Source organism: Melanostigma gelatinosum, assembly GCF_949748355.1.
Source record: "Melanostigma gelatinosum genome assembly, chromosome: 3".
NCBI classification, from domain to species: Eukaryota; Metazoa; Chordata; class Actinopteri; order Perciformes; family Zoarcidae; genus Melanostigma; species Melanostigma gelatinosum.
Genome location: NC_136636.1, coordinates 12,421,386 through 12,446,959, shown reverse-complemented (window position 1 = coordinate 12,446,959; position 25,574 = coordinate 12,421,386). Strand labels below are relative to the sequence as shown.

At 42.8% G+C, this 25,574-nt stretch overlaps 3 protein-coding genes across 3 annotated transcripts in view; 1 reads left to right on the top strand and 2 right to left on the bottom strand.

The window, feature by feature from the left end:
• Nucleotides 1-15,222, top strand: part of LOC306775304 (retinoic acid receptor gamma-like) — a 33,222-nt gene extending 18,000 nt beyond the window's left edge. The window contains exons 3-9 of the mRNA XM_079265630.1: nt 9,034-9,182; nt 10,415-10,556; nt 10,670-10,833; nt 10,986-11,162; nt 11,373-11,577; nt 11,727-11,885; nt 12,236-15,222. Coding sequence (XP_079121756.1) covers nt 9,034-9,182; nt 10,415-10,556; nt 10,670-10,833; nt 10,986-11,162; nt 11,373-11,577; nt 11,727-11,885; nt 12,236-12,555 — 1,316 coding nt within the window. The 3' untranslated portion in view covers nt 12,556-15,222. The remainder of the gene's footprint in view (nt 1-9,033; nt 9,183-10,414; nt 10,557-10,669; nt 10,834-10,985; nt 11,163-11,372; nt 11,578-11,726; nt 11,886-12,235) is intronic.
• Nucleotides 15,223-15,461: 239 nt separating this feature from the next.
• LOC306775609 (calcium-binding and coiled-coil domain-containing protein 1-like) lies at nt 15,462-21,497 on the bottom strand (the record flags this gene model as incomplete). The annotated part of the gene is made up of 13 exons (XM_079266068.1): nt 15,462-16,016; nt 16,394-16,464; nt 17,414-17,586; nt 17,678-17,765; nt 18,541-18,636; nt 18,956-19,081; nt 19,165-19,419; nt 19,619-19,688; nt 19,776-19,924; nt 20,083-20,295; nt 20,462-20,664; nt 21,122-21,224; nt 21,366-21,497. 13 exons carry the CDS (start codon nt 21,495-21,497, stop codon nt 15,989-15,991), a joined length of 1,707 nt encoding a protein of 568 aa, XP_079122194.1. The 3' UTR covers nt 15,462-15,988.
• Nucleotides 21,498-23,204: 1,707 nt separating this feature from the next.
• Nucleotides 23,205-25,286, bottom strand: LOC306775068 (single-strand selective monofunctional uracil DNA glycosylase-like). The gene is made up of 2 exons (XM_079265291.1): nt 24,864-25,286; nt 23,205-24,399 (listed from the first exon to the last, which is right to left on the bottom strand). The coding sequence occupies exons 1-2, from the start codon at nt 25,191-25,193 to the stop codon at nt 23,869-23,871; spliced, it is 861 nt and encodes a 286-aa protein (XP_079121417.1). The 5' UTR covers nt 25,194-25,286; the 3' UTR covers nt 23,205-23,868.
• Nucleotides 25,287-25,574: the final 288 nt, after the last annotated feature.

Here is a 25,574-nt window from a genome sequence, read left to right as displayed (position 1 = left end):
TTGACAGCTCTTTTAAACTATTTGGGACCCGACGACGTGTCCAGAAAACAGCAACGTCCAAACAGAAACAGCACTGACAGATCGAAGAGAAATGGGCCTTGAAATCACGTGGCTGTGATTTGGCCAATAAATGCATTTAACCACAGTTAGTTAGAAACGGATTGCAAAAGATGAGCAAAGTCATGATTGGACTGATTCGTTTCACTACATGAGCAGTCTTATGCAATTGGACAAAGTCACCCGAAGCTGTGCAACACATTTGAGCAACATTCTACAGACGGATTCATATTCTTCAGAAGAAACGATGACTGTAAGAATGAGATGTGAGTTTTTTTTAAAGATAAAACATGAATCACTTTACACATGAGCCGTTTCGTAACTCAAGGCTCCACAAGGCAAAGATTGCATCAGGCATTAAGATGCAGTGTTAACAAACAACAACACAGGAGCAGTCACCCAAGGTAAATCAGAAAGATTCACGATATCTGAATCAGCAGACCTTTTGTTATCGTCATGGAGTCCACTCTCAGACGCTTTGGTCACACTTGGTTTTGTGGCTTGGAAAATCAAACATTGACTCTTTCTATCTATGGAAACGGACTTGCTGAAGTCTATTCATGTGTGTCACCGAGCTGAGCGTAGCTCATGTTGTGTTTGATATCTTCTGTGCAGCGTGGGATGTCCCCACTGAGCACCTCGAGTCCATTTATCTTCAGTTCGTATGTAGATACCAGGGCATCAAGCAGGTCCTCGGTGCTCACTAATGATGACGGATGAGCAGTCAGGATGACAAACACCACAGCAGGGCCTGTTTCAACTCGCTAAGGAGCTTCGCCAGATGCCACTCTAACAGACAAATGTCCACAAATATTCATTAATCACCTTTTCTTTCTATAAAAACGGTTTTGGTTTAGTTTAGTGTTTTTTTTGTTTGAGTTTTTTTGCCGAGCCAGATTTTTTAATGGACTTAAGGAAGTAAAAATATGTTCCCTGACTGGCCACGGGGTTTAGAGGGTGATTCAGCCCCTTTCTGTTAAGTACCCTGTTAGCATTAATGGACAGTAGCATGCAAATAGGCGTTACTCACCTCTGACATTCACACTTTTATTTCTTAATCAAGCATAGATTTAACCTCAAACATCTCTCTCAAACATGAGGCTGGGCTGGTGGACTGCAAACCGACAGGATAATAAACAGCAACTATTTTGTAATCGATTGTCATTTTTCCAACAAAAACCTTGTGTGTCTGGCTGAAGCTTCTCCAATTTAATTTGCTGCTTTTCTCAGTTTTAGATCATAAAAATGTATTTTTTTTGGACCGTTGGTCAAACAAAACAAGATGTTTAAATACGTCACTGTGGGCTCTGGAAAATTAAAACAAGCATTTTTTTACTATTTGTTTTAATTTGACGAACCAAATGCATTAATGGATCATATAATTGGCAGTTTAATCGATAATAAAAATAGTTGTTGCCGCCCTATTTATAACATTGACACAGTTGTCATCATTAAAGAAGGGCCACATTGGAAAGTGACTACGAGTTTGCTGATTCTGTGTTGCTCTCAGTGAACATGCACTGTTGGACATTGTGACTCTAAATTCCTGAGCGCATTTTGGCATCTGTGTCTTTTTGACACAAGCGTTCTCTCCTTTCCGTGTGTGTGTGTGTGTGCGTGTGTGTGTGTGTGTGTGTGTGTGTGTGTGTGTGTGTGTGTGTGTGTCTGTGCGCGTTAACAGGGGGGTCCTCTTTTCCTGTGTTTTTTTTTATTTGAGGCAGTTCAGCACCTCTCTGCCTTCCTTTGTTTCAACGTCAGGAGGCATTGCAGGGAGCTGGGACATGCCAAAGTCTGTCCGCTTTCTCTTCTGTCACCGCCTCTTGTGCAGTAATGGGGGGGGGGGGGGTTCCCCTCTATGTGACATTTGTTTTTCTCCTCTTTTGAACATCCCCCCCTTTTTATACTTGATCTTCCTCTTCCAATAGTGTGTGTGTGTGTATTTTTTGCTCACACTCGGCTCAGTTTACACGCCTTGTGTTGTGTAACCGAGAGCTTTTAATGATTCAATTACACTTACAAAGAGTCAATTATAAGATTAGGCGCCGTGTATGGGGCATGGGCAGTTAAAATAGACGAGAGCTGAGAGAGGAGTGGAGGGATGAAGTTGGATTTGGGATTGAACTACCCCCCCCCCCCCCGTAACTCTTTGTATCTCGGTGTTTCAGGCCTTGAGGGGGAAACGCTCTCCCCTTCATTCAGAGATAATCTCCTTTTCTCTGGCACCCTCTTCACTTTAAAGGGGTTCTTCAAAGTTATTTTAACAATGCTCCTTGACCATCATGTCGTGACCTAGCAGGAGTGGGGCTAACTATGATACAATGGGGATGCCTTTACTGCCAGCAGCTGATTAAAAAACAGAGATATGTGGTTGATTTGTAAGATAAAACATATTAGTTTCAGGGGGTGCCTGCGTGTTGTATTTCTTGGAAGGGGCTCCGATTATTATTTTGTCTGTACCTGCGCCAGTATCACTATTTAAAAAAACAAAACTAGCCAATCTGTGTCACTGGGTCATGAAATGCTCTTGTACTCTGCCTTTCACTAAAGGAATTACACTGTTTACACACTAAACAACCTCTGTGAACCTGGAAATTCGAGTTCAGTCAGTGTGTTCAAAGAAAGCAGAGATTCTTGCAGCTGCAATACAAGACAATTACAATGTTTCTTTAACCTGCAACTTTCAATTTTTCATATCAAACCTTTCAAATTGAGTTACCAGTTTCTTAAAATGTAGTTAGCATCAAAGACTTTTACACAGACACAGAAAACACTGATTAGAAGCAGAACCAGATGTTCCTACTTGAAATAACTAGATTAAGAGATTTAGATAAATTGTCAAGATTGGAGTGGAGTGGCTGGCGGTGGTCAGAAAAAAAAAGGTTTCATGTTACGACATACCCCGAATGGAAGAGAATGTGACTGATTGAAGTGAGTTCATCAACACAGAAAGAAACACAGACTTGCTTTCTTTTGTGGCATCAATATGATGTTGAAACATGCAAAGACTGAAATCTAACTATTACTCTAATCTGGTTATGCACAGTAATCCGGTTACAGTCTGCGCGTTACAACAGATAGCATTTATCCAAACGCCTACAGGCTCATCTGTTGGGAATGCACACGTGACAAATACTGTAGTTTATGAATCGCTGAAGAGTAGATCTGATCTAAAAACCTCATTAAAACAATGTTCAGTAACATCTTTTTTTGCAGTTACAGTCGTCTAAAGGCTGGCGGAGACAATCCCAGGCTGCTGATTGGAGGAACTGCTTGAAACCAACATGTTTTGAGGATCAGTGAGTCGTGTTACAACTTGTCTCTGATCGGGGCGTCGCAGCTTCCAGCCATGTCTGCACCACACCGCATTAGCTTCAGCCTGTAATGACTTTGAATCATTAGTCTGTCTTGTATGTCTATCAAAAATGTGATTTAGCTGATAAGACATGTTCTAAAAGAGTCAGTTTCAGTATAAAAGCTAATGTGAAACCAAGTATCAGTGAATAACTGGTGTTATTATACATTTAGGTACAACTTTATTATTTTCATGCCGTAATTCAACCTAAATGCTTTAAAACTATTTCAAATCCACATGATTTGTAGCAGAAGATGTGTTTGAGAAGTCATGTCGGCTCTCAGTGTTGTATTCAGCTCGCCCAGTATTGTGGTGGGAGACTAATATCAAAAAAAAGGCAAAAAATAGAGAGCTGGGTTTATTAGGTGTTATAAAAAAGAAAGGGTGTATTGTATGTATGATGAGGAATGGGAGGGACAAACCCCGATTTAACAACCTGTCCCGTAAATGCACCCCCGACCCCACACTCAGCAGACAAACAAAGCGTACGTCTGTGACCATGCAACAAACAAAATATTACATCAATGTTGTTTTCCAGTTTTTGGCCTTGAATCAAATATTGTCACGCTCGAGTGAATTGTGACTTCCTGAATTTCTTCATTTGAATTTGTTTTATACTCTTGGCCCAAATTTCTGAAAATGCTTAAGAGTTTGAGGGATTGATGTCCAGGATGTCTGTCTTGTTAGGGTGTTGTGTGTGTGTGTGTGTGTGTGTGTGTGTGTGTGTGTGTGTGTGTGTGTGTGTGTGTGTGTGTGTGTGCGTGTGCGCGCGCCTTTGTGCACCGTTGTTTGTGTGTTTGTCTCTGCCTCCTTTTTTAAGTGTCTGGTGCTGCTGTTTTTATGGAGCCATCTCCTGGACAGTAGCCTGGTTTTCACAGCCTTTCCTTTAAAAGGCGCTTCCAATGACAGGAAGGACTCCTCCTCCTGCCAGGGCAGGAAGGCAGGACAGGACAGAGGGGGGAAGACGGTTATTAGTGAGGGTTGAGCTGAGGGGGGAGGGCAGGCGAGGGGAGGGGACGCTGGTATTGAACTTAGAACAGCTGATGAAAGGGATTGTCACTTCGATCTTCCCCATCTCCTCCCTGCTGTCGTGGTAATTACTCGCTCAGCATATTTGAGGTTGTGGCTCTCCCCCGCTGTTTATCAGCTCCTGAATTACAACCAAGTACAGCATTTTAAGCGTGACACATGCATTTTTGTCATGAAAAGTATAGAACATGTCACATCATCAGAATTTAATTTACAGGTTGCATTAACTTGGCCCACGAAGGCTTTTTATGTGTTATCTGTTTAATGATGAATGGTGTTTAGTCCACTGTTGTCCTCTTCCTCTGTCCTCACAATGTCTCTGTGAGTGTTGTCGCTCTGAAAACCCTCACACACAATCCAACTGACCTGTGGCCCCATGCAGCAGCCCACACACACATATTCACATGTGCACGCACATTCCACAGTGTGCTGCTGAACATTTTGTGAGTAGAGGTTATGTAAGAACTCAATTTGCCATCCAAATTAATCTTTTGTAGACTCAGTGTAAAAGATATATTTGTCCAAATTGCTATTTTGCCTTTTTTTAATTTTACTGTTTGAGTCACAAAATAATTTCTCAATTATTAATTTTTTTGAGGAAAAAAGTTTAAAAAAAACAATGTTGGCAAAGCATCAAAATACAAAAGAACACAATTACATTAATATGAATATAAACACGTTACAATTGTTGTATAAAATGATATATGTATACAATATTCCCATTACATTTCAACAAACACGTGTCTATGTTTTGTTGTGTGTGCGTGTGTGTGCGTGTGTGTGCGTGTGTGTGTGTGTGTGTGTGTGTGTGTGTGCGTGTGCGTGCGTGTGCATGCGTGTGCGTGTGTGTGTGTGTGTGTAGGTCATTCACTGTCCATCAGTGGCCATATTTGGCAGCAAAATATGCCTTGTCTCCTCATTTTGAGAAATCCTTTAGCTCTTTGAAATCTCGGAATATGCGTATTGTTACACCCCTAATATATACAGTATATATATATATATATATATATATATATATATATATATATATATATATATATATATATATCGGTATAAAATGCTACAGTCCTTAGCATTAGCCTCCACTCCTCTCCTCTCGAGGCGCTCTGAAGCCCTGCAGGCCAAAGTGGAGTTCGATGAGATGTACGATGTTGGCAGGTTGAGCCAGGCGCTACGTCACATATGTCACACTGTGTCGACGGCACAGCCACTCCAAGAAGAATGAAAACACACCTTCAATATCGGTGTAAAACAAACCCCATGCTCACTGTGCTCACTGCAGAACTTAAACATCTGATGCTCGACGGTGTCGATCACTGTGTTTTCTGTCTCATGCGCTCGTTAATACAGAATGACAGATCACTTCTGTCTTAATGACGTCTGAAGGCACAAGTATTGTTCCTGTTCGTATAAAATGCTTAACAAAGTGAATTTGTAGAATACTAACTGCATAAGCAGTAACTGTACAACTGTACACAATTAGCATGAGGAGTATGAACTTTGGACCCAGTCGCTGTGGCTGTTCCTGAGTCCATGTTGGCAGATATTCTGGTAATTCTGGTCAGAAATAGTTTCCCTAATTCAGGTTTAGAAAACCACCCAGGAATGAAACTGTCATTCTCGTTCTTCAAGAATCTCAGGCATCAGAGCTGATAAGGAAGGTGTCTGCTTTCAGAAGGGCTTCTGTTGTCTAAACAGAGATGTGTTGATCTGACAACACACACTGAGTGGAGAGGAGGAAGCTGGGAGACAGCCAGACATACCAGTAGGTCGAGTAGAGTTATGTCAAGGAACACTTTTTTACACCTCTGTGTCCAACCCTCTTCGTCCAGTGACGAATAGTTTCTGTTGCATGTTTCCCGTATGAGAGTTACCCAGCTAGCTGATGGGGCTGATTCACACGAGTCATCTTGTCTGCTCTGCGCTGAATAGAGGTGTGCCGATTGATGTTGTGACATGCTGAGGGGTGAGTTGTAGGTTAAGAAGAGGCAGAGATTATTTCAAGCCACGGCTCTGAGGCTGAGCTCAGTTCAGGGTGATGACAGCTGCTTGACAGTTTTGGGCTCCTTCTTTCTCCATGCCAGGTAAAGTCCGTCACCCCCCTCTCTCTCTCTCTCTCTCTCTCTCTCTCTCTCTCTCTCTCTCTCTCTCTCTCTCTCTCTCTCTCTCTCTCTCTCTCTCTCTCTCTCTCTCTCTCTCTCTCTCTCTCTCTCTCTCTCTCTCTCTCTCTCTCTCGCCGCCTTGAGCCCAGCGTCTCTCACCCTGTCTCCCTCCTTCACGTTTCTCGAGAGTCACGTACCTCCTCACCCGCTCTCCCCGCCCTCAGACAGTGTCAGTCATTACCTCTCTCCTGGCGCCAGATGCAGCTTCTCCGGTTCAATGGGAGCTATTTTTTTCCACTTGTTCTCTCAGGGCCTACATTGTCTACATTGTCAGTGTTACTATATAAACAGAAAACAGTGATCGGCTTACAGTGCCACTCATTCAGCTCCACCTCCGACACCTGGGCTCTAATGCCCCCCAAGGTGAACAACCTCCTGCCCAACAAGCAGCACTTTGTTTACTCATGAACGTTAACTTTCTCCTGCATCCGCTGAATAATTTCAAATCACTCATTGTTGGAGAATACTGCGAGTTATTTTCGAGGGAAAGATATGAAATGGCAATCTCATAATCTGGTTCTCTGTCTGACAAGACAAACCATCAGTTCTGCTACGAACATTACCATCAATAATACATTTTATTTATATCGCGCTTTTCATGGTGCTCAAAGACGCTTTACATTAAAATCATCATATATAAAAGCAATACACTAAAAACGTAAAATACACAAATTATAGCTTTCTCAATTAATCAAATTAATATGGTTTATAAAATGTCAGAATGTACTGAAACATGCCTGTCACATTCTCCTGAAGGTGAGTGTATCTTCAATTTATTTAATTTTTTTCCAAAACTTAAATATATTTAATCATCAACAGACAAAGAAAAGCATCAAATCCTAAAGACAAGGGGAGCACGGAGCGCAGTGCATTCTTGAAACCGTGGATCACACAGCGGATAAAACTAAAAACTATTTTATTTCTCACTTTCTTAAAATAAAAAATGTATTTATTGTTTGATGAACAGCTGCAGCACAACATCTGTACTGCTCAGCAGACTGCGTCATAATTAATTGAATGAGGTGTCATATTTGAACACGTTTTCTAACTTTAAAGCGAGCTGCTGCTCATTTAATTGGTGATGGCCTTCTACAGTCAAGGCCAAAGTTAAATGGTCAGGATCTGATTTAACCTTTCAGCCACTGGGAAGTCTCTGTACTCTGACTCACCTCCTTCTTTCCCTTTCTTCCTCTTTTCATTTTCCCCTCTCTGTTTTTATCAGATTATTCCTTTGTGCCTTTGCCGCTCTGTGTTTTGAAACCTTAGCGCTCTTGTGAATGGCAGGCTGTAGGTTCAGGTTGGGGTTTCTGCGATGGGGTGGGGGCCACATTTGGTTTCAGTCCTGTGCTGTCCATTGAAGGTGACAGGAGGTGCTGTGACTTTGGGGTTTTTGACCCCAGCTTCTTTATTTTTATAAGGAAGGGATCCAAGGATGGAGCTGTTGATGTGAATAGCTGCCCAAGGTGACTGGATCCCAATAAAGAGGCCGTCAGCCTGGCCGGGGGCCTCCTTCCCATCCGAGACACAACCTTTATAGGGCCGCTTATGAGCCTGGGCAACTATTAAACCCTGTCCAGCCTGCACTGAGGAATTTAGGGCCAGGAAACAAGGGAGTTGGGGGTGGGGGTGGGCAGAGGGAGGTGAAGTTGGGGTGAGTGAAGGTGAAAGTTGAAAGGCATGTTCAGAGGAATCTTGTTGTTCTTTCGTCATCACCTTCCAATGTGTACAAGGCGTGTTTCATTCTTTCTATGTTTTAAGTGTACGGAACTCCAGTTCCAGTCAGCTGGGCGTCCTTGTCCCCGTGTCCACATTGTTTGTTTTGAACGTTTTCATTAGTAGCAGTTAACGGACTTGTGCCTGTGGCCAGCAAATGGTGTTCTACAGTTTGCCATTTTCTTTAGCGAGACAGCGAGAAGGAACAGAGGGAGACAGCCGAGTCTCGTAAACATCCCGCCTCTGTTTGTTCACATGGGGCTTGAGGTATAGAGGCCGGTCTGGTTCGACAGCCTTTCACATAAAAATGTGAGCTTGTGCGTGTGAGCACACAAACACAGACACAGATGCAAAAATGCAGATGTCAGTCAAAAAGTCAACAGAGGTATGCTGCTCCCCCACTCACTAGTAAATGGAGAAGCCAATCAAATCTCAGCTGCCAATCAGCATTTTATCAGCACGGCCATCTGGTCATCAGCTAATTGTGTCTCTTTTAAGTCCCTGTCAATCAGCAGCCCCCTCCTTTTCTCTTAAAAATGTCTGCCTTTGAGCTTGCCTTCTGGCTCCAAGGGGTGGCTTGCATGGAGTTGGGGGTTGTTTGTTGACGATTCCTTCTTAATCAGTCTGTGTATTAGCTTTCATCATAGTTTCAAAGACTTTAAGAACTTATGTAAACAAACATAATGATAAGTTTCTTTTTTTCTCTCTTTCTTTCTGCAGCGGTGGAGACCCAGAGCACCAGCTCAGAGGAGATGGTCCCCAGCTCTCCTTCTCCTCCTCCTCCACCCCGGATCTACAAGCCGTGCTTTGTGTGCCAGGACAAGTCCTCTGGTTATCACTATGGAGTGAGCTCCTGTGAGGGCTGCAAGGTGAAAGAAGCCAGAGACGCATGAAGAGTTTATGAAGTGTATGAAGTTGAACAGCTGATGTCCACTGAAAGGTCTGATGTTTCACTCGAGGCTGACAGATGTCAGCGCTGCGTAGCTGTAAGCTTTGCTTTTGTTAAGCTGCCCTCTAGTGTATCGTGACTAACACTGCACGTTATTGATGTAACGGAGACAAATAGTGTGGTAACTGACCACCAAATGGTTACTGCATCTGTAGTAAATTAAGCTGTTGTTAAAGTGGAAATTTAGAGATTCAAATTTAATAAAAAATATATAATATATATATATATATATAAACCAATAAATGGATGTTCACAATTAAAAAGAAGCAGTGAAAGAAGACTGTTCAACGCAGTGGTGGAAGAAATACTCAGAGCTAGCACTACATCAGTGAGAATATACTTAATAAAGTGTCAAAAGTGAAAGTACTCATGCAGAATGGCCCATAATCATTTATATAATATTATTGGTTGTAGTAATTGATGCATTCATGTGTGCATCACTTTAATGTTGCAGCTGGTAAAGGTGGAGCTGATTTACATTCTTGTGTGGTTCCTTAATTCAGAAAAATAAATCTTAATTTATTTGTTCATATTTTGAATGAATCATTTTAATCTGCAAAGTAACTAGTACTTATTGTACTACTTAATAAATAGGGTGGAGTGAAAAGAACAACATTGGCTTTCAGTTGTAGTGGAGTAGAATTATAAAGTTGCATCAAATGGAAATATTCAAGTGAAATACAAGTACCTCAAAACTGTATTTAAGTACAGTACTTGAGTAAATGTACTTAGTGTTGTTCCACCAGTGGCCGTCAGCCACTCTTGTGTTAGTAGGCCACTATTATCAAGCTTTATTATAAAACCATTATGACATTTTAAGATATTCAACTAAAAGTCTAAAGCCATGTGCTCTGTGAGACTGATTTTAGACACAGCAGTGCTTTGAGCTACATGCTAACATCATGCTGATATAATGCTAATCGTGTCTTAGTTCAGCATGTTCGCCTGCTGACATTTGCTCATTATCTCATAACCCTTTGTAAAGCTGAGGATGATGGAAAACATCCGCCCAATATGTGTTGCGATCTTTCAGTCTGGACCAAAGCATCGGGCCAAACAACCAACCAACAGACTGACTTTACCAGAACTAGAGGCAGAGCATTGTTTCCTGTCATCAAGCAGTGTGCCAAACATTGTTCTTATCGGTTTCAGGGTTTCTTTCGGCGCAGTATCCAAAAGAACATGGTGTATACATGCCACAGAGACAAGAACTGCCAGATCAACAAAGTGACTCGCAACCGCTGCCAGTACTGTCGGCTGCAGAAGTGCTTTGAGGTCGGCATGTCCAAAGAAGGTGAGAAGAAAATATTGGCCTCAATCATTTAGTTGTGAAAAAAATATTTGTTTTGTATATGTTTTTTTTTTTTTTTTTAAAGCGAGTCACCTTGCACTTGTGTTTCCCTGTAGCGGTGCGTAACGACAGGAACAAAAAGAAGAAGGATGTAAAGGAGGAGGTGGTGCTGCCAGAGAACTACGAGCTGAGTGGAGAACTACAGGAGCTGGTTAACAAAGTCAGCAAAGCTCACCAAGAGACCTTTCCATCTCTGTGCCAGCTAGGAAAATACACCACAGTGAGTTTCTGTTTTAAATGTATAATCACATCCACCCCTCAACACTCACTCCACTCAAGCATTATTAGCTCACTGCTTTGCCAGAAGGACAAACACTGTAATGGACTCTGCACAGCCACACAGACACAAGTGTCCCTTTTTCTCTCTCTCAGAATTCAAGTGCTGACCACAGAGTACAGCTGGACTTGGGCCTGTGGGATAAGTTCAGTGAGCTGTCCACTAAGTGCATTATAAAGATTGTGGAGTTTGCCAAACGGCTACCGGGCTTCACTACGCTCACCATCGCTGACCAGATCACCCTCCTCAAATCTGCATGTCTGGACATCCTGGTACCAACCACATGCTCCTGTTCCTCTTCCTTTTTAACCAACTCCCCTTCCACCTCCCTAATGCTTCCTCATTATTCACACTGCTTAACTTGTTGATGATTCTGAACAGCTGCCATGATTTTTTTTTGGGGACTGAATTTCATCCTCCTTTTACCAACTGCCCATTTTTTGCCTTTTGTCCTTGTCTCGTGCTTTTCTTCCCCGTCCTAGATGCTGAGGATTTGCACTCGCTACACCCCAGAACAGGACACAATGACCTTCTCAGATGGCCTGACACTCAACAGGACCCAGATGCATAACGCTGGCTTTGGCCCACTGACAGAGCTGGTGTTTGCCTTTGCTGGCCAGCTGCTGCCTTTGGAGATGGATGACACAGAAACGGGCCTACTCAGTGCCATCTGCCTCATCTGCGGAGGTAAGGCTGTGCCTTCTAGCTTGCTATCCTCACCTTAAAACAATGTTACTTCGTCTCATTGGTTTGCAATTTCCTTGCTATCATTTGGCCAGCTTTTTCTACCATTTCTTGACCTCTTCAAAATGATGTTCTTTCTCTCATTGCGTTAGACCGCATGGATCTGGAGGAGCCACAGAAAGTCGACAAGCTGCAGGAGCCGCTGCTCGAGGCTCTGAAGATCTACACCCGCCGCCGACGCCCAAACAAGCCTCACATGTTCCCCCGCATGCTGATGAAAGTCACAGACCTCCGAGGAATCAGCACCAAAGGTAAGCGGAGGTGGTTACGTACCAGTACCGTGGATCAGAAGTAGGGCTTGAAGCCGTAATACCTTTTTGTACCTACAAAACTGTATTCACAGTACTGATGATCATAAACTGTCCTGAAAATCTTTTTTAAAGAGTCTATTAATTAAAAGGATTTGATATCTTTGTACCCTAAGAGTCATGCACGCAACATAGTTCTGTCAGAGAGAATATACCATCATCTGCATATAAGAAGCATTGTAAACCTGTCAGGGATTCCTTTGAAAATCATGTTTGATATTGTGTGAGAGGCTTTCTCCTGTCCTTTTTATACACTACCCATTACATAAATGTGTGTGTGTGTGCGCCTCTAGGTGCAGAAAGAGCCATCACACTGAAGACGGAGATCCCGGGCCCCATGCCTCCACTGATCAGGGAGATGCTGGAGAACCCAGAGGCCTTCGAGGACAGCAGTGACTCAGGGGACAGCGCCGCAGCCGCTCCCCCTGCTATTCAAGCCATCAAACAAGAGGAGAAGGCCACAGATGAGTCAGCCGTTGAGGAGGAAGAGGAGGAGGAAGAGGACGACTACTGGGATGAGGAGAAGGAGCGAGGGGCAGACAGTGATGGGGAGCTGTCGGGGGAGGCGGCAGCGGGCGTGCAAAAGAAAGGTGGAACTGGGAAAACGCAGTGAGAGAGACAAGATGATGCCGCTTCCTCCTTCAGATCCCTGAGCCCTCCCGGAAACCTCACAGAATTCGGCTCTTATACAACAACGGTGTTGCATACAGCAAATACATACACTGTAAATGTTGACTCAAAGGAAAATATGTTACATTCAGCAGAGGAAGCAACGAATGGGAGAAGCAAAAGCACTAAATGTAAGTGGGTTGAGCAGAGCGCCACGAGAAATCACTGTGCCAAACTGAGACTCTAAAAGATATTTCAAAAGTGTTTTGTTCACCCAAAGAGGAACGAGATGTGGTGGACAGAAGAAAATGCACTCCTCTGCAATCTATAAGGGCTATGCTTTATATAAAGTTGATGGTAAAAATGCATTGCAACAACAGAACTCTATTCGGTGTCCGTTTGCCGCAAATGTCTTCTGAGAATTCCTTTGATTACTATTCAGAGATTTGCGACTTATTTTTTTATTGTATGGTTTTTCTAAGCATGTAAACATTTCTGTTCTGTCTTTTTGCCTGTTTGTGGGACTTTTTTGTATATTTTTCACTCAGTCCTGCTCACATTTGACTGGACGTATCGTGTGGTTTTGTTTTTTTTAAGCTTATCTTTAATGTTAGGCATTTCTGCGTTGTTGGACACGGTGAAAATCAATAACGGAGATAATAAATGGAGCAATTGCAGTCATGAGCAGGACTCAAACTCACAATACGACAAGCGCGTGGTATGAAAAGCCTTAATGGGTAAAACGTTCAGAAGAAGAAGAAGACTGCGATTTCAGCTCTGGTGCTTGTGATGCAAATCAGAAACTAATCAGTAATGCAAAACAAACGCAGCAGCAAATCTCCATCTCTCTTTTTAATGCTTGGACTAAAGAATCTGCAGGGTAGATTAAATGTCATCACACAATCTCAGGTTGATTCCATCAGGGCCACATCTCATCTGACAACAGTATTTGTTTTTAGAAATGCTTCAACAAGAAGTAGGATGTCGTTGGCCATTATGTACATGCCCTTGGTGAAGCCATAATATTTTCGTTTTGTCAACGTGAGCTATGAATCATCCAAATGGACGTAACCCTGAAAATCAGTTTACTTCACAGAAAACCTCAGGTGAATGTGTAAATCAGAGCATTTATCAACAGATTAAAAAAAAAATAGCTTTTACAGCTAAAAACGTTTCGAAGTTCACTCACCGGTAGGCATCTGTTGGACGGTGGCATATTGATGCCAATGCAAGCTGACCAAGAATCACATGATCAATTAAATGACGTCGCAACCGCCTAATAAAATGACCAACAAAACGAAAGCCTTACATCGGGTCAGCTGCCTGCCCAAGCACAGCGCGGCAGTTTCAAATGATGTGTGTTCACGTGTGCTGCGTCTAAAGAGCGATGCAGTACATGGATTTTGTAAAATAAATACTTGTGAATTGTTTTTCAAGAGACTATACAGCTTCTTTTTTTTTTTTTATGCAAGATGTATAAAATTGACATGTAATGAAAGACAATGTGACTCTTACTGAACTACTACGTGATCGTTGTCAGGGAACGATTCTCCAGCAGCATGTCGTCCTTCATGGCATTGCAGTTCAGCTGCAACGTGCTTTTGATATGGTTTGTTGATAATCGGGATAGAAAGATACAGCGCATGTATGATATCTGAAAATAAGACCGCATGTTTCTGATAATCATAGGCTACATGGAGACGTTTACGCTTTGAATGAAGCAGAGGAAGAGATGTAGAGGAAACAGACCCTACACGACCACGGTGGCAACGCACCAGCAGCTGTGAAGCAGCGAGCATGTATACGAGTGGGATAGGTCTCTCGTACCAGCTGTAAAGCCATCAAGTGCACAGAAGTTGATTTAAAGTATTCATTAATCGGCCCTGATGCCATGATGATGTTTTTAGACTGTTAAATTGTCATTTGTGATATTATGGGATGACAATATCAGTCAAATGACTGAGGTAAAAGATACGAGTTGTCTTCGGTGTGACACACACACACATTCACAGAGACAGTCAATATTTTGCACATCGTCAGCCAATCCTACATACTTTGTTGAGTATTTAAATGTCACATAACGACGACATTTCATATTAAAATGTTTTCCTGTTTTATCGCCTCTTTCTATTTCTGAAACTTGTCTCTTGAATTTGAGCTGGTGCAATAGACAGGCCAAGAGGTCACGAGGGCCTCGGCTCGATACGTCAGCGTGTGAGTAAGAAAACTAAAAAAAGACCAAAGATATTACATTGCATTTGGACAAAAACAAATAAAGCAACATTACTTCATACATATCTATTAAAGTCATTGATGTGGAATATATTTACTTTGTATTGTGTGATGGAGAAAATGCCGTGATCTGAAATGACTTGTGAAGCTGGAAGCATCTTATCTCTGTAACATCTTGTTGAGTTTTTTTAACTGATGTCTTTTTATAAAGAATCTTTACAATGTGCAAATAACCTGTCTTGATGTTCAGGGATTCAGACACCTCGTGATTTTTATTTCAATTGGACTTCAATACTAAAATAGCTCTGACAAACACACACACAGAAAAACAAAGACTGGGCTGATCCTTTTGTGTTTTTACATTTCGATTTTTGCTTATTTGTTACTTGTTACTTGTTGTATTTCTTGTATTTTGATAAAGGCGCTTTTTGTTCTCAGACCTCTCAGCGTCCAGTTGTCGTCTTCTTTGCTTTCACTTCACACCTTCACAAAGAAAGTCTTCAGATGGAAATGTACAAAACACAGACAGCCATCAACATGTATTCATCATCATATTTTATTAAAGAACCTTGTGTCTCCAACAGAAGCCCAGAACAACAAAGGAAAGTGTCATAAATTAACATTCACTCCCAACCTGACGCTGTGCTCAACAAGCTGCAGCAGTACATCTCACACTGGTCTGTAAAACACTCACACCCACACCTGACACGGTTTCAGGACTCACACTCGCATGCAGAGGTTATGGGCCGATATGCCACCAAAACAAGATGGAGGCTATTAAATCCAAGCTTTCTCAAAACAACTGCCACATATCCACATTTTAATCAGCTAGAAAGATGGAAAATGTAGAGACTAAAAATAGTCTAAAATAAACTAAAAGATACTTTTAGACAATTGGTATCTGCATGTGAAAATCGAAAGGAGACTTTCATGAATGCTTGAGCATCAGCCATACTAATAAACAACACTCTGGACACTTCAGACTTACATTTGGTGTCAAACACAAATTGTGCCTATTTGACTTTGAACACAGACACTCACGAGTCTAACGCTCTGCATCATAAATATGAGCTTTGTGAAGGCAGCTTTCTACATGACACAGCTACAAAACAACAATATAGTAACCTTAAAGGGTTCATTATGAGCCGCACGAACTTGCATTGCAGTGGTAAAAACACAACTCGCCGTCCATCTTTGTTTTGTTTTTACCACATGGGGAAGTCGGCCAGCTCACTGCAGAGAGAAAGAGGATTACAAGTTTTACAGAAGGTGCTGAGGATTCAAAAAGAAAAACTAAATAGACAACACACTCCTGCTGAGCCACTGCTTGAGTAACATGAACATTGCTGCTATTTCTACTCTTATTACGTTGGTATTACCATATTATTGACACCTTTATTTTTACTCTCCAATGCTCCCTGTGACTCTTCCCACCAGAAAGGAAAGTGCTCGGTAAGTGGAACAGCAGCTTTTCTAAAACAGCAACTAGTCTGCCAGGGAGGAGAGTGTGAATGAAGTCATCCAATACTATTTTAGGAGAGGTGATTCCGGTCACGGAGGAGGGAAACAGGGTGTGTACTGTGTGGCTGGTAGAAAGCCAGAATTGTCACCTCAGGACGGGGTCGGCGGGTTCTTGTAGCATCAGCAGCAGCTTCCCTTCACCAGCTGGCGGCTCGCAGCGCTGACGAGACAGAGGCAGAGATGGATGTAAAGTGAAGATTTATCTGTTGGTAAATATTATACACACCCAAAATAACAGGGATTACTGTTTGTATTTGTTTTACGGCTAAAGTTTAAGCAATTGTATTAATGTCATACCATGTCATTTGAGTTAAAGCATTTACATTTAACTTTGTTGTCAGACCACTTTGAAATGACATTGTTTCTATCCTTTGAGTTGAGTCGACGTGTTATGCATCGAATCAAATGTGTGCATGTGACTTCCTAACGGGCCATGCTTTATCGTTGAGCCGTGTGAGACACTTACTTGTGAGATAAAGTCCAAACCAAGTTCGGCAAACTGTTCAATCAATGGTTGAATGAATATTGGATTCTTGTGTTTATTGTGCTCACCAAATAGAATCTCTATGGTCCAGGATGCCTTATACTCCCTAATCAGGCAACAATAATCTGATTTACGTCACATGTCAAATTCAGATTATAAAGGTTTTTTTCAACAGTCTAAAATCCCAATCTTTGACCTACAGTGTGTTGATTGTGGGTATTGTGAAACAATGATCACAGTAATTAAGTCACTAAAAGATGACTTGAAAGATGAGAAAATAACATTCATTTTGAATCCACAGATGATAAAACATGTGATTGTCATAAGATGTTCTTGATCCAGTTAAGATGCTGCCGGTGTGCCGAGCATCGAGGAAGGATTTAGTTTGACCACCTTTTAAACAGTCACTGGTTCTCTGTGAATTCATAACTTTGGTGTTTCGATTTGTTTCAATATTCTCTCTTTTCTCTTTCTACCAGCTTTAAACCTCGGCGTCTAATGGAACTGAGGCAAAGACTTGCAGGACGAGGGGAAACTAGTCAAATATTTGCCCACTCAGGTCTGTTAGCTCCGATGCAGGCGGTGTCTCACTTTGTTTGGTTAATGTGTGGAAAGGATGGCACACCTGTGTGTCAGAGGCTGCTGTGTCTCCTTTGCTTTGGACGCGTGCCTCAGCAGTGACATGCTCAGCTCTGTTGGGTCGTTCCAGCTGAGTGGACAGGAAAAGAGGCGAACAGATTGATCTGGATCTGGGGGAAGCTGAGGAAGCATCCTCGTCATCCTCAGAGGAAGAGCCATCTGTTTAAAATCAGCGTAGGTTCTTTGCTTTGCTTCTCGTTACAGTGCAGCGAAATAGCAGTGCCGTATACAAAGAGACGTCATTACTCACAGGTGCATGTGGGAATGTCCCCATTTGATTTAGTTTCTGGCAAAATCCTCAACCTCTGCTCTAACTGACGGATGTACTTCATCAGGTCCTGCGGGTGTCCAATTTCAAACCCATCGATTTGAGGAAGATTTGAAGACAAAAGATAAGAAATGAATGATTAAGTAAATTTGAGGTTCTGTTGAGTTCATGAAATTGTTTGACTTTTTGTAATTGGAGATATTATCAACACTATTGTTTTAACTGTGCTATATTTCGTCAGTAAACGGTGGACATGCTCAGATCTTTTACTGATGTAAAACAGTAAAACCACAGTATAGGAATACGTTGTTACAAGCATAAAGTATTAGCATTTAAGTGGCAAATTATTCATGCATTTCAGAATGCATTCTATATTATTGGATAACAATAATTCACACATTAATGTGTCACATTATTTGAAAGTATTATCTTACCCTGAACCTATGAAATGCATCATCATTTAATTTGTAGGATTCGGTGACATCTGGCAGTGAGGCTACAGATTGTAACATTCTGAATCCCTTTCAAAGTACGAAATACAATTCTTAGTTTCAGTTGATTATTCACATAATTCATATGATATTCCATCACTGCCATCCAATCAACACCCTGCACACTGTGGTAGTGTAAAGTAGCAGTAAAGTACAACTACTCTAACACAGTATGCAAGTACTGTACTTGAGTAAATGTACTTGGTTCATTTCTCACCACTAATGAGCAGAAAGCATAACCAAAACTGACCTTTGTAAAATTAGGTGGAGTTGATACTCTTGACTGAAAGTCTTGTGAGACTCATTATTAATCTTAAAGAGTCGTGGATATGTAGTCTGGTGTGGAACCCGTACCTGTTTGTCCACCTGCTGCTGCTCTCGCTCGTCCTGGGCCGTCTTCACACTGGCCTTCAGCTCCTGCAGCTCCTGCTTGGTGTCACTCAGCAGCACCTACAGGGGGCAGCAGCGTTATACTCAGACCGCCTGAACTCACCGACTCATCTGACCTGGCTCGTGCTCTTTGCTTGCTGCTGTTGATCGCACGACAGTGAGGAGAAATGTTTACTCACTGTTCACGGAAGCTTTTCTATTTGTGCCCTCATGTGAGCAATAACAGAACTGTGCTGAACTTTGGCCTCGTTCTCCGGTTTCCAAAATGTAATCTGATCAACGCATGATGCAAATTCGCAGCACATGAGCAGTTATATTTAGAGCTGAATATGTTTGTGTGTTGAATAATAGTGACTGCGATGTAGTTTGATTTACTCACTCGATTGCAATCTCTCTCTTGCCCAAGCTTGACTTCTAGTTTCTCTCTCTCCGTCCTCTCCTCCTGGAGCCACTCCTCCTTCCTCTGCACCTCATAGCTCAGTTCATGTAATTTCTTTGTGTCTGTCTGCCATAAAAATAAAAATAAAGCAAGTTTAACCAAAAGATGGGTTGACATATAGGTGTGTGTGTGCTTTGCTGTATCCTCACTTCTGCTGCATGTTTGTAGGCCTCCTTCTCTAGAGCCCAGTTGGCACGCTCCTCCCTGAGGACCAGGTTCTCCTCAGACAGCAGCAGGGTTAGCTGGGCCACTTGCAGCCGGGCTTGATGCATCTCAGTGTGGGTATGGCCCTGACGGGTGGCCAGCTCTCTCAGCTCCCTACGCAGGCCCTCAGCTGCATGCTCACTGGGCTCCACACGCTCCTGCAGCCCTCGTACCTCCACCAGGGCAGCCTGGTTCTCCACCTGCACAGAGACGAGGGAATAGGAAAATGAAAACTTCCTCAAGTTCTACTCGTGAGTTAATGGAATTGAGGTGATCTTGCTCCCACTGTTGCAAAACACCAATCCAGTTAAAGCTAAACTGGGTCCAATAAGTAGTTAGTATTGTGGTTCAGAGCTCCTCTGTTTCCCTCTCTAGAAGAAGCACCACCAACCAATTCACCTGCAGACACTTTCTCTTTCCGTCATCGTGTTTCATTTGACTGGACATTTTCTTCACTCTCTCCTTCAGCCTGTGGGACAACAAGTTCATTTTAGGCCCACGGAAATAAATATACCAATGACGGATGTTTAATCCAGCATATGTCTCAAACACTTGCCTTTCCAGGTCGCCGTCTTCCTCTTTCTTCGTGTCTTTCAGGACCTTGATGTCCCCCTCCAGGTCTTTGATTCGCTGCTGGCTCTCGTCTTTTTCAGCCATGAGTTTACTCAGTTCCAACGTCAGATGTTCCTGACTATATTTCACGTTCTTTCAATGTTGTGGAGAGAAGAAAAAAAGTGATTCGATTCTTGTGTGCATTGTTTAAATCAAAAAGTTATCATAAGTTATTAATGAAATTCAGAACTTTATGGAGGTAAAAATGAGATGGCTACCCCGAGACATCCGGAGGCATGACCTGCCTGTACCTTGTGTTTTCCCTCCATCTTCTTCAACATCTCACAGTTGAGTCTCAAGTTGTCTCTAAGCTCTGAGAGCTCCTCATTCATCGCTTCTCTTTCACGTTCCCACTCCACCCTTGCTTTGTTGCTGTTCCTTTTCTCGTTCTCCGTCTCCTCTTTTGCCTCAGCTAGAGCCTGCTGTATGGTGGCTTGTTTTCTGAAGCACTCCTCCAGCTGACTCTGTTCACAACGCGGGGAGAGAGGACAGGGACATCACATTTGAGTGGATTTGCAGTACATAGTAGTTACACTTAAGGGCCTTTTCTTGTTACTACTATGAAGGGAAGAGTATAGCTTTTCAAGAATGGCTGAATGCAATATTGAGTGAGGTTTTTTTTATTTTCACCTGCAACAGCTGAGCCCTGGGGATGACTATGAGCAGCTCCTCCTCTCCATCCTCCTCATCTTGTTCCTCTTCCAGAGTCTCCAGCTCCTCCAGCGGCTTGGGAGCACGGAAAGTGAAGGAGCGACTACGGGCACACTCGTCTCCCATCGAATCCACATATATAAACTGGTACTCCACAGCACTGGGGCGGGGCAGGTAGGATGCTGTAGCAAATAGACAGATGTAATAGCCAGTGTTAGGTGGGTATTATTATGATTATTAACCTATATTAGAAAATATACATAAATAAAACCTTCTTTTTTTTACCAAGTATTACAGAATGATAAAAATGATGGAGCACAACCCGCTCTTGATCATCCCTCATCAATGAGCTCTCAATGACCCACGCAAATGAGCTTGAATTTGACCACAATGGTAAAGTCAGCATTAACTGTGGTGATTTTTATGTATGAAACAACTTTTGTTCCATAAACTTAAAAATCTTATTTCTGACCTCCAGTCGCTGTGATTGCTGATGTGGCAGTTTACTCCAGGACTGTGACATCACAGTGTCCAGACAGACAGGTACGTCTGACCCCACCACCATCCCTGATGGTGGGGTGTGGTCTGTTGAATTATCACCTGTGTCATCTGTTTTTAAATGTTTGGATGGATTCTTACCCTGGAAAAGTGCACAGGAGTCGACACCGGCACCCTCAGCGTAGCCTTCAGGAACAACAGCCCATGTATATGTGTAGTACTGTTTCAATGAGGAACAGCCCATCTGTGACATGATAACACATTTTAGACGACATACAAAATATAAATGTGCATCCCCATCACGACCCCATGACACATCACTTTTTTTTGCGAAAATATTTTCCTTGTCAGCGTGGAGGAATGGCGCTGAAGTGGGTGAATGTACCTCAAAAATGCCGATCCAGTCACCGCTGCGCCACTGGTGGTCAGAGGTCAGGCTGTAGTGGCACTCCACTCTGGTTTGGGGAAAGTACAGCTGCCCCACATTCCGAAACACCGCCGTAGACTGTTTATCCATGGTAATAAGACGCTGTGCTGTTGAGGAAGTAAACATACGTGGAGCCGGTGAAATGTGTTCCAGTTTCAATCTGGTGGAGAACAGCTGATGAAAGGCGATAGCGGAGTCGGATCAGGAATTCAGCACGGTCACAACACCAGCCGCCTATGGCCACAATATCTTCATAAACAACAAGCTGATATACCTGCTGGTCATGGGGATTATACCATGTCGTCTAAAATAAAATAAAGCACTGCTGCATTGTGTGCACTGTGTCAGGAGGATGAAAACATAAATTATGATAAATTATTGAAACTGTTTTATAATTTCGTAATTGATCATAAAAGACCGTCCTTAGTCAATTAACAGCTGTGTTTTATATTCCATTACTAAAACAATGAGTGTTTGTATATTTCATTCCTAAAATCCACCAATGCTAAATTTGCAAATAAGTAATCAAGTATTCAATCAAGTAATACATGCTCCTAAATGTGTGCTGTGAATTTAAAACAATTTAAAAAAACTAAATCAAGTCATTCCCTCCCGTTTCTTCTTATTCACAAACATCAGATAAATCTCACCTTTTGTTAACAGTCTTATAAGTCTGTCTGCCATACCGAAGTATTCATGTCGTTCTAATTACATTTGATGGTTATGATTGGATTTACAAATGAATGAACTTTGTGTCGTGAATGCTTTCTTACCTTATTCTGCTGAGAAACGAATGTGATGTCTTGTCTGCTACTTGATGAAGAACAGAGCTGTGGATCAATCTGTAGATATAGTGATGAGCAATCCTGTCTGGTGCAAGAGTTTCCCAACATATCCTGAACCATGTGGGCCCCCCAAGTAAAACGAGTGATGCTGGGAGACTCATGGGAGATGCAGTTCACGAGTACCCGGCTCCTCACAAGGCAAAGCGGTGATGTGGACTTCAACTCCCATTCTAGGACAGGGTTATCGGATACAGGATCTGCTGCTGGTAGTTATTGCTCATTGCCATTCTCAGTAGTGGCAGTGGAGGGGTGAGAAAAGGACAAACATGTCTCTTCATAACAACTTCTGTGAGCCCTCTCTCCTGGAATCAGTGAAAGGCATGAAAAGCCAGTCAAACAACAGACATCCACAACAGGATACAAATTCTTGAATGTGTGATTCATTTGCGATGCGGACATTTCCTTGCTCTGAAAATACTGAAGCAAAGATGAGCTTCGTGGGTTTCCAACAGCGTTGTGTGTGAACCGAATCAGCCATTTGGATACAGACGACACGTATAATATTCCGTGGGTGTGATTTTTATTCTCAAGCTGTCTGTGATTGCGTAAGAATCTTGGTCTCCCACTTGAGAACACTTGATGGCAGTGTAGTTTCAGCACAAACCCACATTTAACAAGTGCGTAGTGGTGTCGGTGCTTTTGAGGGATCACATGGTCACAAGTAAGTATCAGCCTCTCAGAATACCAGAGAAAACTCTGCTGCATGTGGCATTTGGTGGGAAATGTGATTTAAGTTGCTGCTTTCAGTTGCAGGCAGACAATGGCTGCTGAGTGAAGCAACTTTCAAAGTTACCCACTCATTTTGTCTTCGCCTTTTCACAGCAAATATCAGCCGTAGCAGTTAGTAAGACCTTCATCGTTGAAGGAACAGAGGCAGAAAATGCAAAAAAAAGAGAGAGAAAGGCAAATTCATATTTAATTATTGTTGTTTATTTGAACTGCAAGATGGCTGATCCCAGAAATACACAGAAGTGTTCAAATTGTGGATAAAATCAGAGTGTAAACATCAACAAATAAAATAATAAAAAAAATATATTGCATGAACAATACTTAACTGTATATTAAAAAATAGATGTCTCTGTAATGTAACCATTCAAAAGCTACAGTGCTTTTCTTCCTGAGAACTGTTTCTTTATGGATAATTTTTTGGAGGAAGAAAAGTTATAAAGACAATTGTTTACTTTGGTTTCGAGCTTTCCCCCCAAACTATAACCTTCAGAGGTTTAATGAATGCAATTACTCTTCAGCAACTCTGAATTGTTATCAACACCCTGAGCTGACACTCAGGGTGTTGATAACAATTCAGAGCAGCCGATACTGATACTAACATTAGTGTTTAGGCAGCCTGGTGCACGAACGCATAAAGAAAAGCCATCTCAAAAAGAACGGATCTTTGAAGAGGAAGAAAATGCTGCGAAACAGATGTTTACAGCATCTGTGATGGCAGACGTGGAAGGCCTTAGTGTATTACGAGTACTCCATAGAGCAGCTCAGACACACACTGAGCTGTGAGGAGAAATGAGTCTGTACTTCAGTAGTGCAAGGACCCATTGATCAAATCACACATTCACTGATTCTCTCCATGCTGCTATTAAAATCAGAGAAGGTCGACGAGCTCACATGTTGCTCAGCAACGACAAGACACCAAGTTCGGCCAGCTTGGCTTTGGCAACTTCTTCCCAGCCCTTATTGGCTTGCGGGCTCCTGGGCGACGGATGCATGATGCCCTCGACCTGCACGTTGACACCTGCGGCTGACAGAGCTCGCCGCGCGCGCTGCTCTGCCACCCTCCCAACCCCGATGACCGTGGTGACGCCCAGCGCCTCCACCGCCTGGCACAGTGCAGTGTCACACAGGCCGAGGAGGGCCTCTCGTTCACCTATGGGCAGCTCAGGGGGGGTTAAATTCTTCCCACTGGCACCGATGAAAATGAGCGGGCAGAGATTGTGCACGAAGCAGTGCTTGAAGAACAGTTCTGGTTCACCACACAACTTCCGGAAGAAGCCCCAGAAACGTGCTCCGCTCACTTCCTTCTGAGTGCAGGCAAGTCCTGTGATCCGCCGCTTTGGGTGCTCGTCAGGAGGATGACCGACCTCCCCTGTGATCTTCAGCCAATCCACAACGGACCTTACTTCACCAAAGGGGACCTGTGCCAAGATACGCAGATCATTTCAGATAACTGAACACATTATAAGACACATTTACTGCAGTCAATTACATCGATTTAAACAAGTCAGAAACTTTTAATCAGAGTAACCAGCAGACCACCATCTGGTCTGGAAAACAGGGAAAATATAGCTCAAACTGGGTATTTAAGTAATAAAGCAGGCAAAGTCATGTAGGAACATGTTAATTAACACAGGATAATTATTCAAAACAGGTAATAATGCATTCACCTGCCTTCATTTAGGCCCTTGATTGCAGTTGATCTTTGGAGGTGCACTTTTTTGTTGGGTTGTGATAAAATACTCAGACCAAAAGGAAAACAAAGGCTTGTTGTTGTTGCGTGGGTTCGCTTCCGCATTAGGCCATCGTGCATTACAGCTAAGTCACCCTGGCCCCTGCGGATGGTGCGCACATAAGAAACGCGTTATCTGAATGCTGCGCTCACCCCGGTCTGTGCCATGCCGAAGGGTCCTGGATTCATCCCTAAAAACAGGATCGTTTGTCCGCCCTGACAGAACTTCTCCACGTAGCAGCGGTGGGTGTCCCACGCGTACTCCAGCGGGTTGTAGATGTACCGGACCGGCTCGCTGAAGGTGAGCCCACGGAGGTGGGCGTTCAGCTCCAGTTCAACCTGCAGAAATCTGGCGGAGGGAGTCTTGTTGTCCTCCGGTGTCGTTGCGGGTTTAAACCCCTGCTCTGAGTCACACACAGGCTCTTTCATCTCTCCATCAGCGAGCTCAACCGTGTCGTTTACAGATGTGCTGTCATCTAACATTTTGAATTGTAAGCGTAAAAATCAAGACCCCCGTTATTATTATTGTTAAATTGTTTCCTTCTCCTCCGTATTCTTATTATTCTTCTTCCTCCTCGCTATTATTCTTCTTCTTCTGTCTGTTTAATGGCGGATCGCTAACTAACTGTAATTGCATACCGCCACCTACTGTATGGGAGTTTGTGGAATCATAGCATAACATCAACTGTTGCGAAAGAAAGACAGAAAACACACCAGAGTTCCTCAACCCGGTCTTTAACGTTCTGTGAACACATTCAGGAGATTACCCGCACTGTGCACGCGGAAGCAGCAGTCTGATAGAACCTGAAGTGAGTCGCTTTGGATAAAAGCGTCTGATAAATGTAATGCTGGTGTCTCACCCAG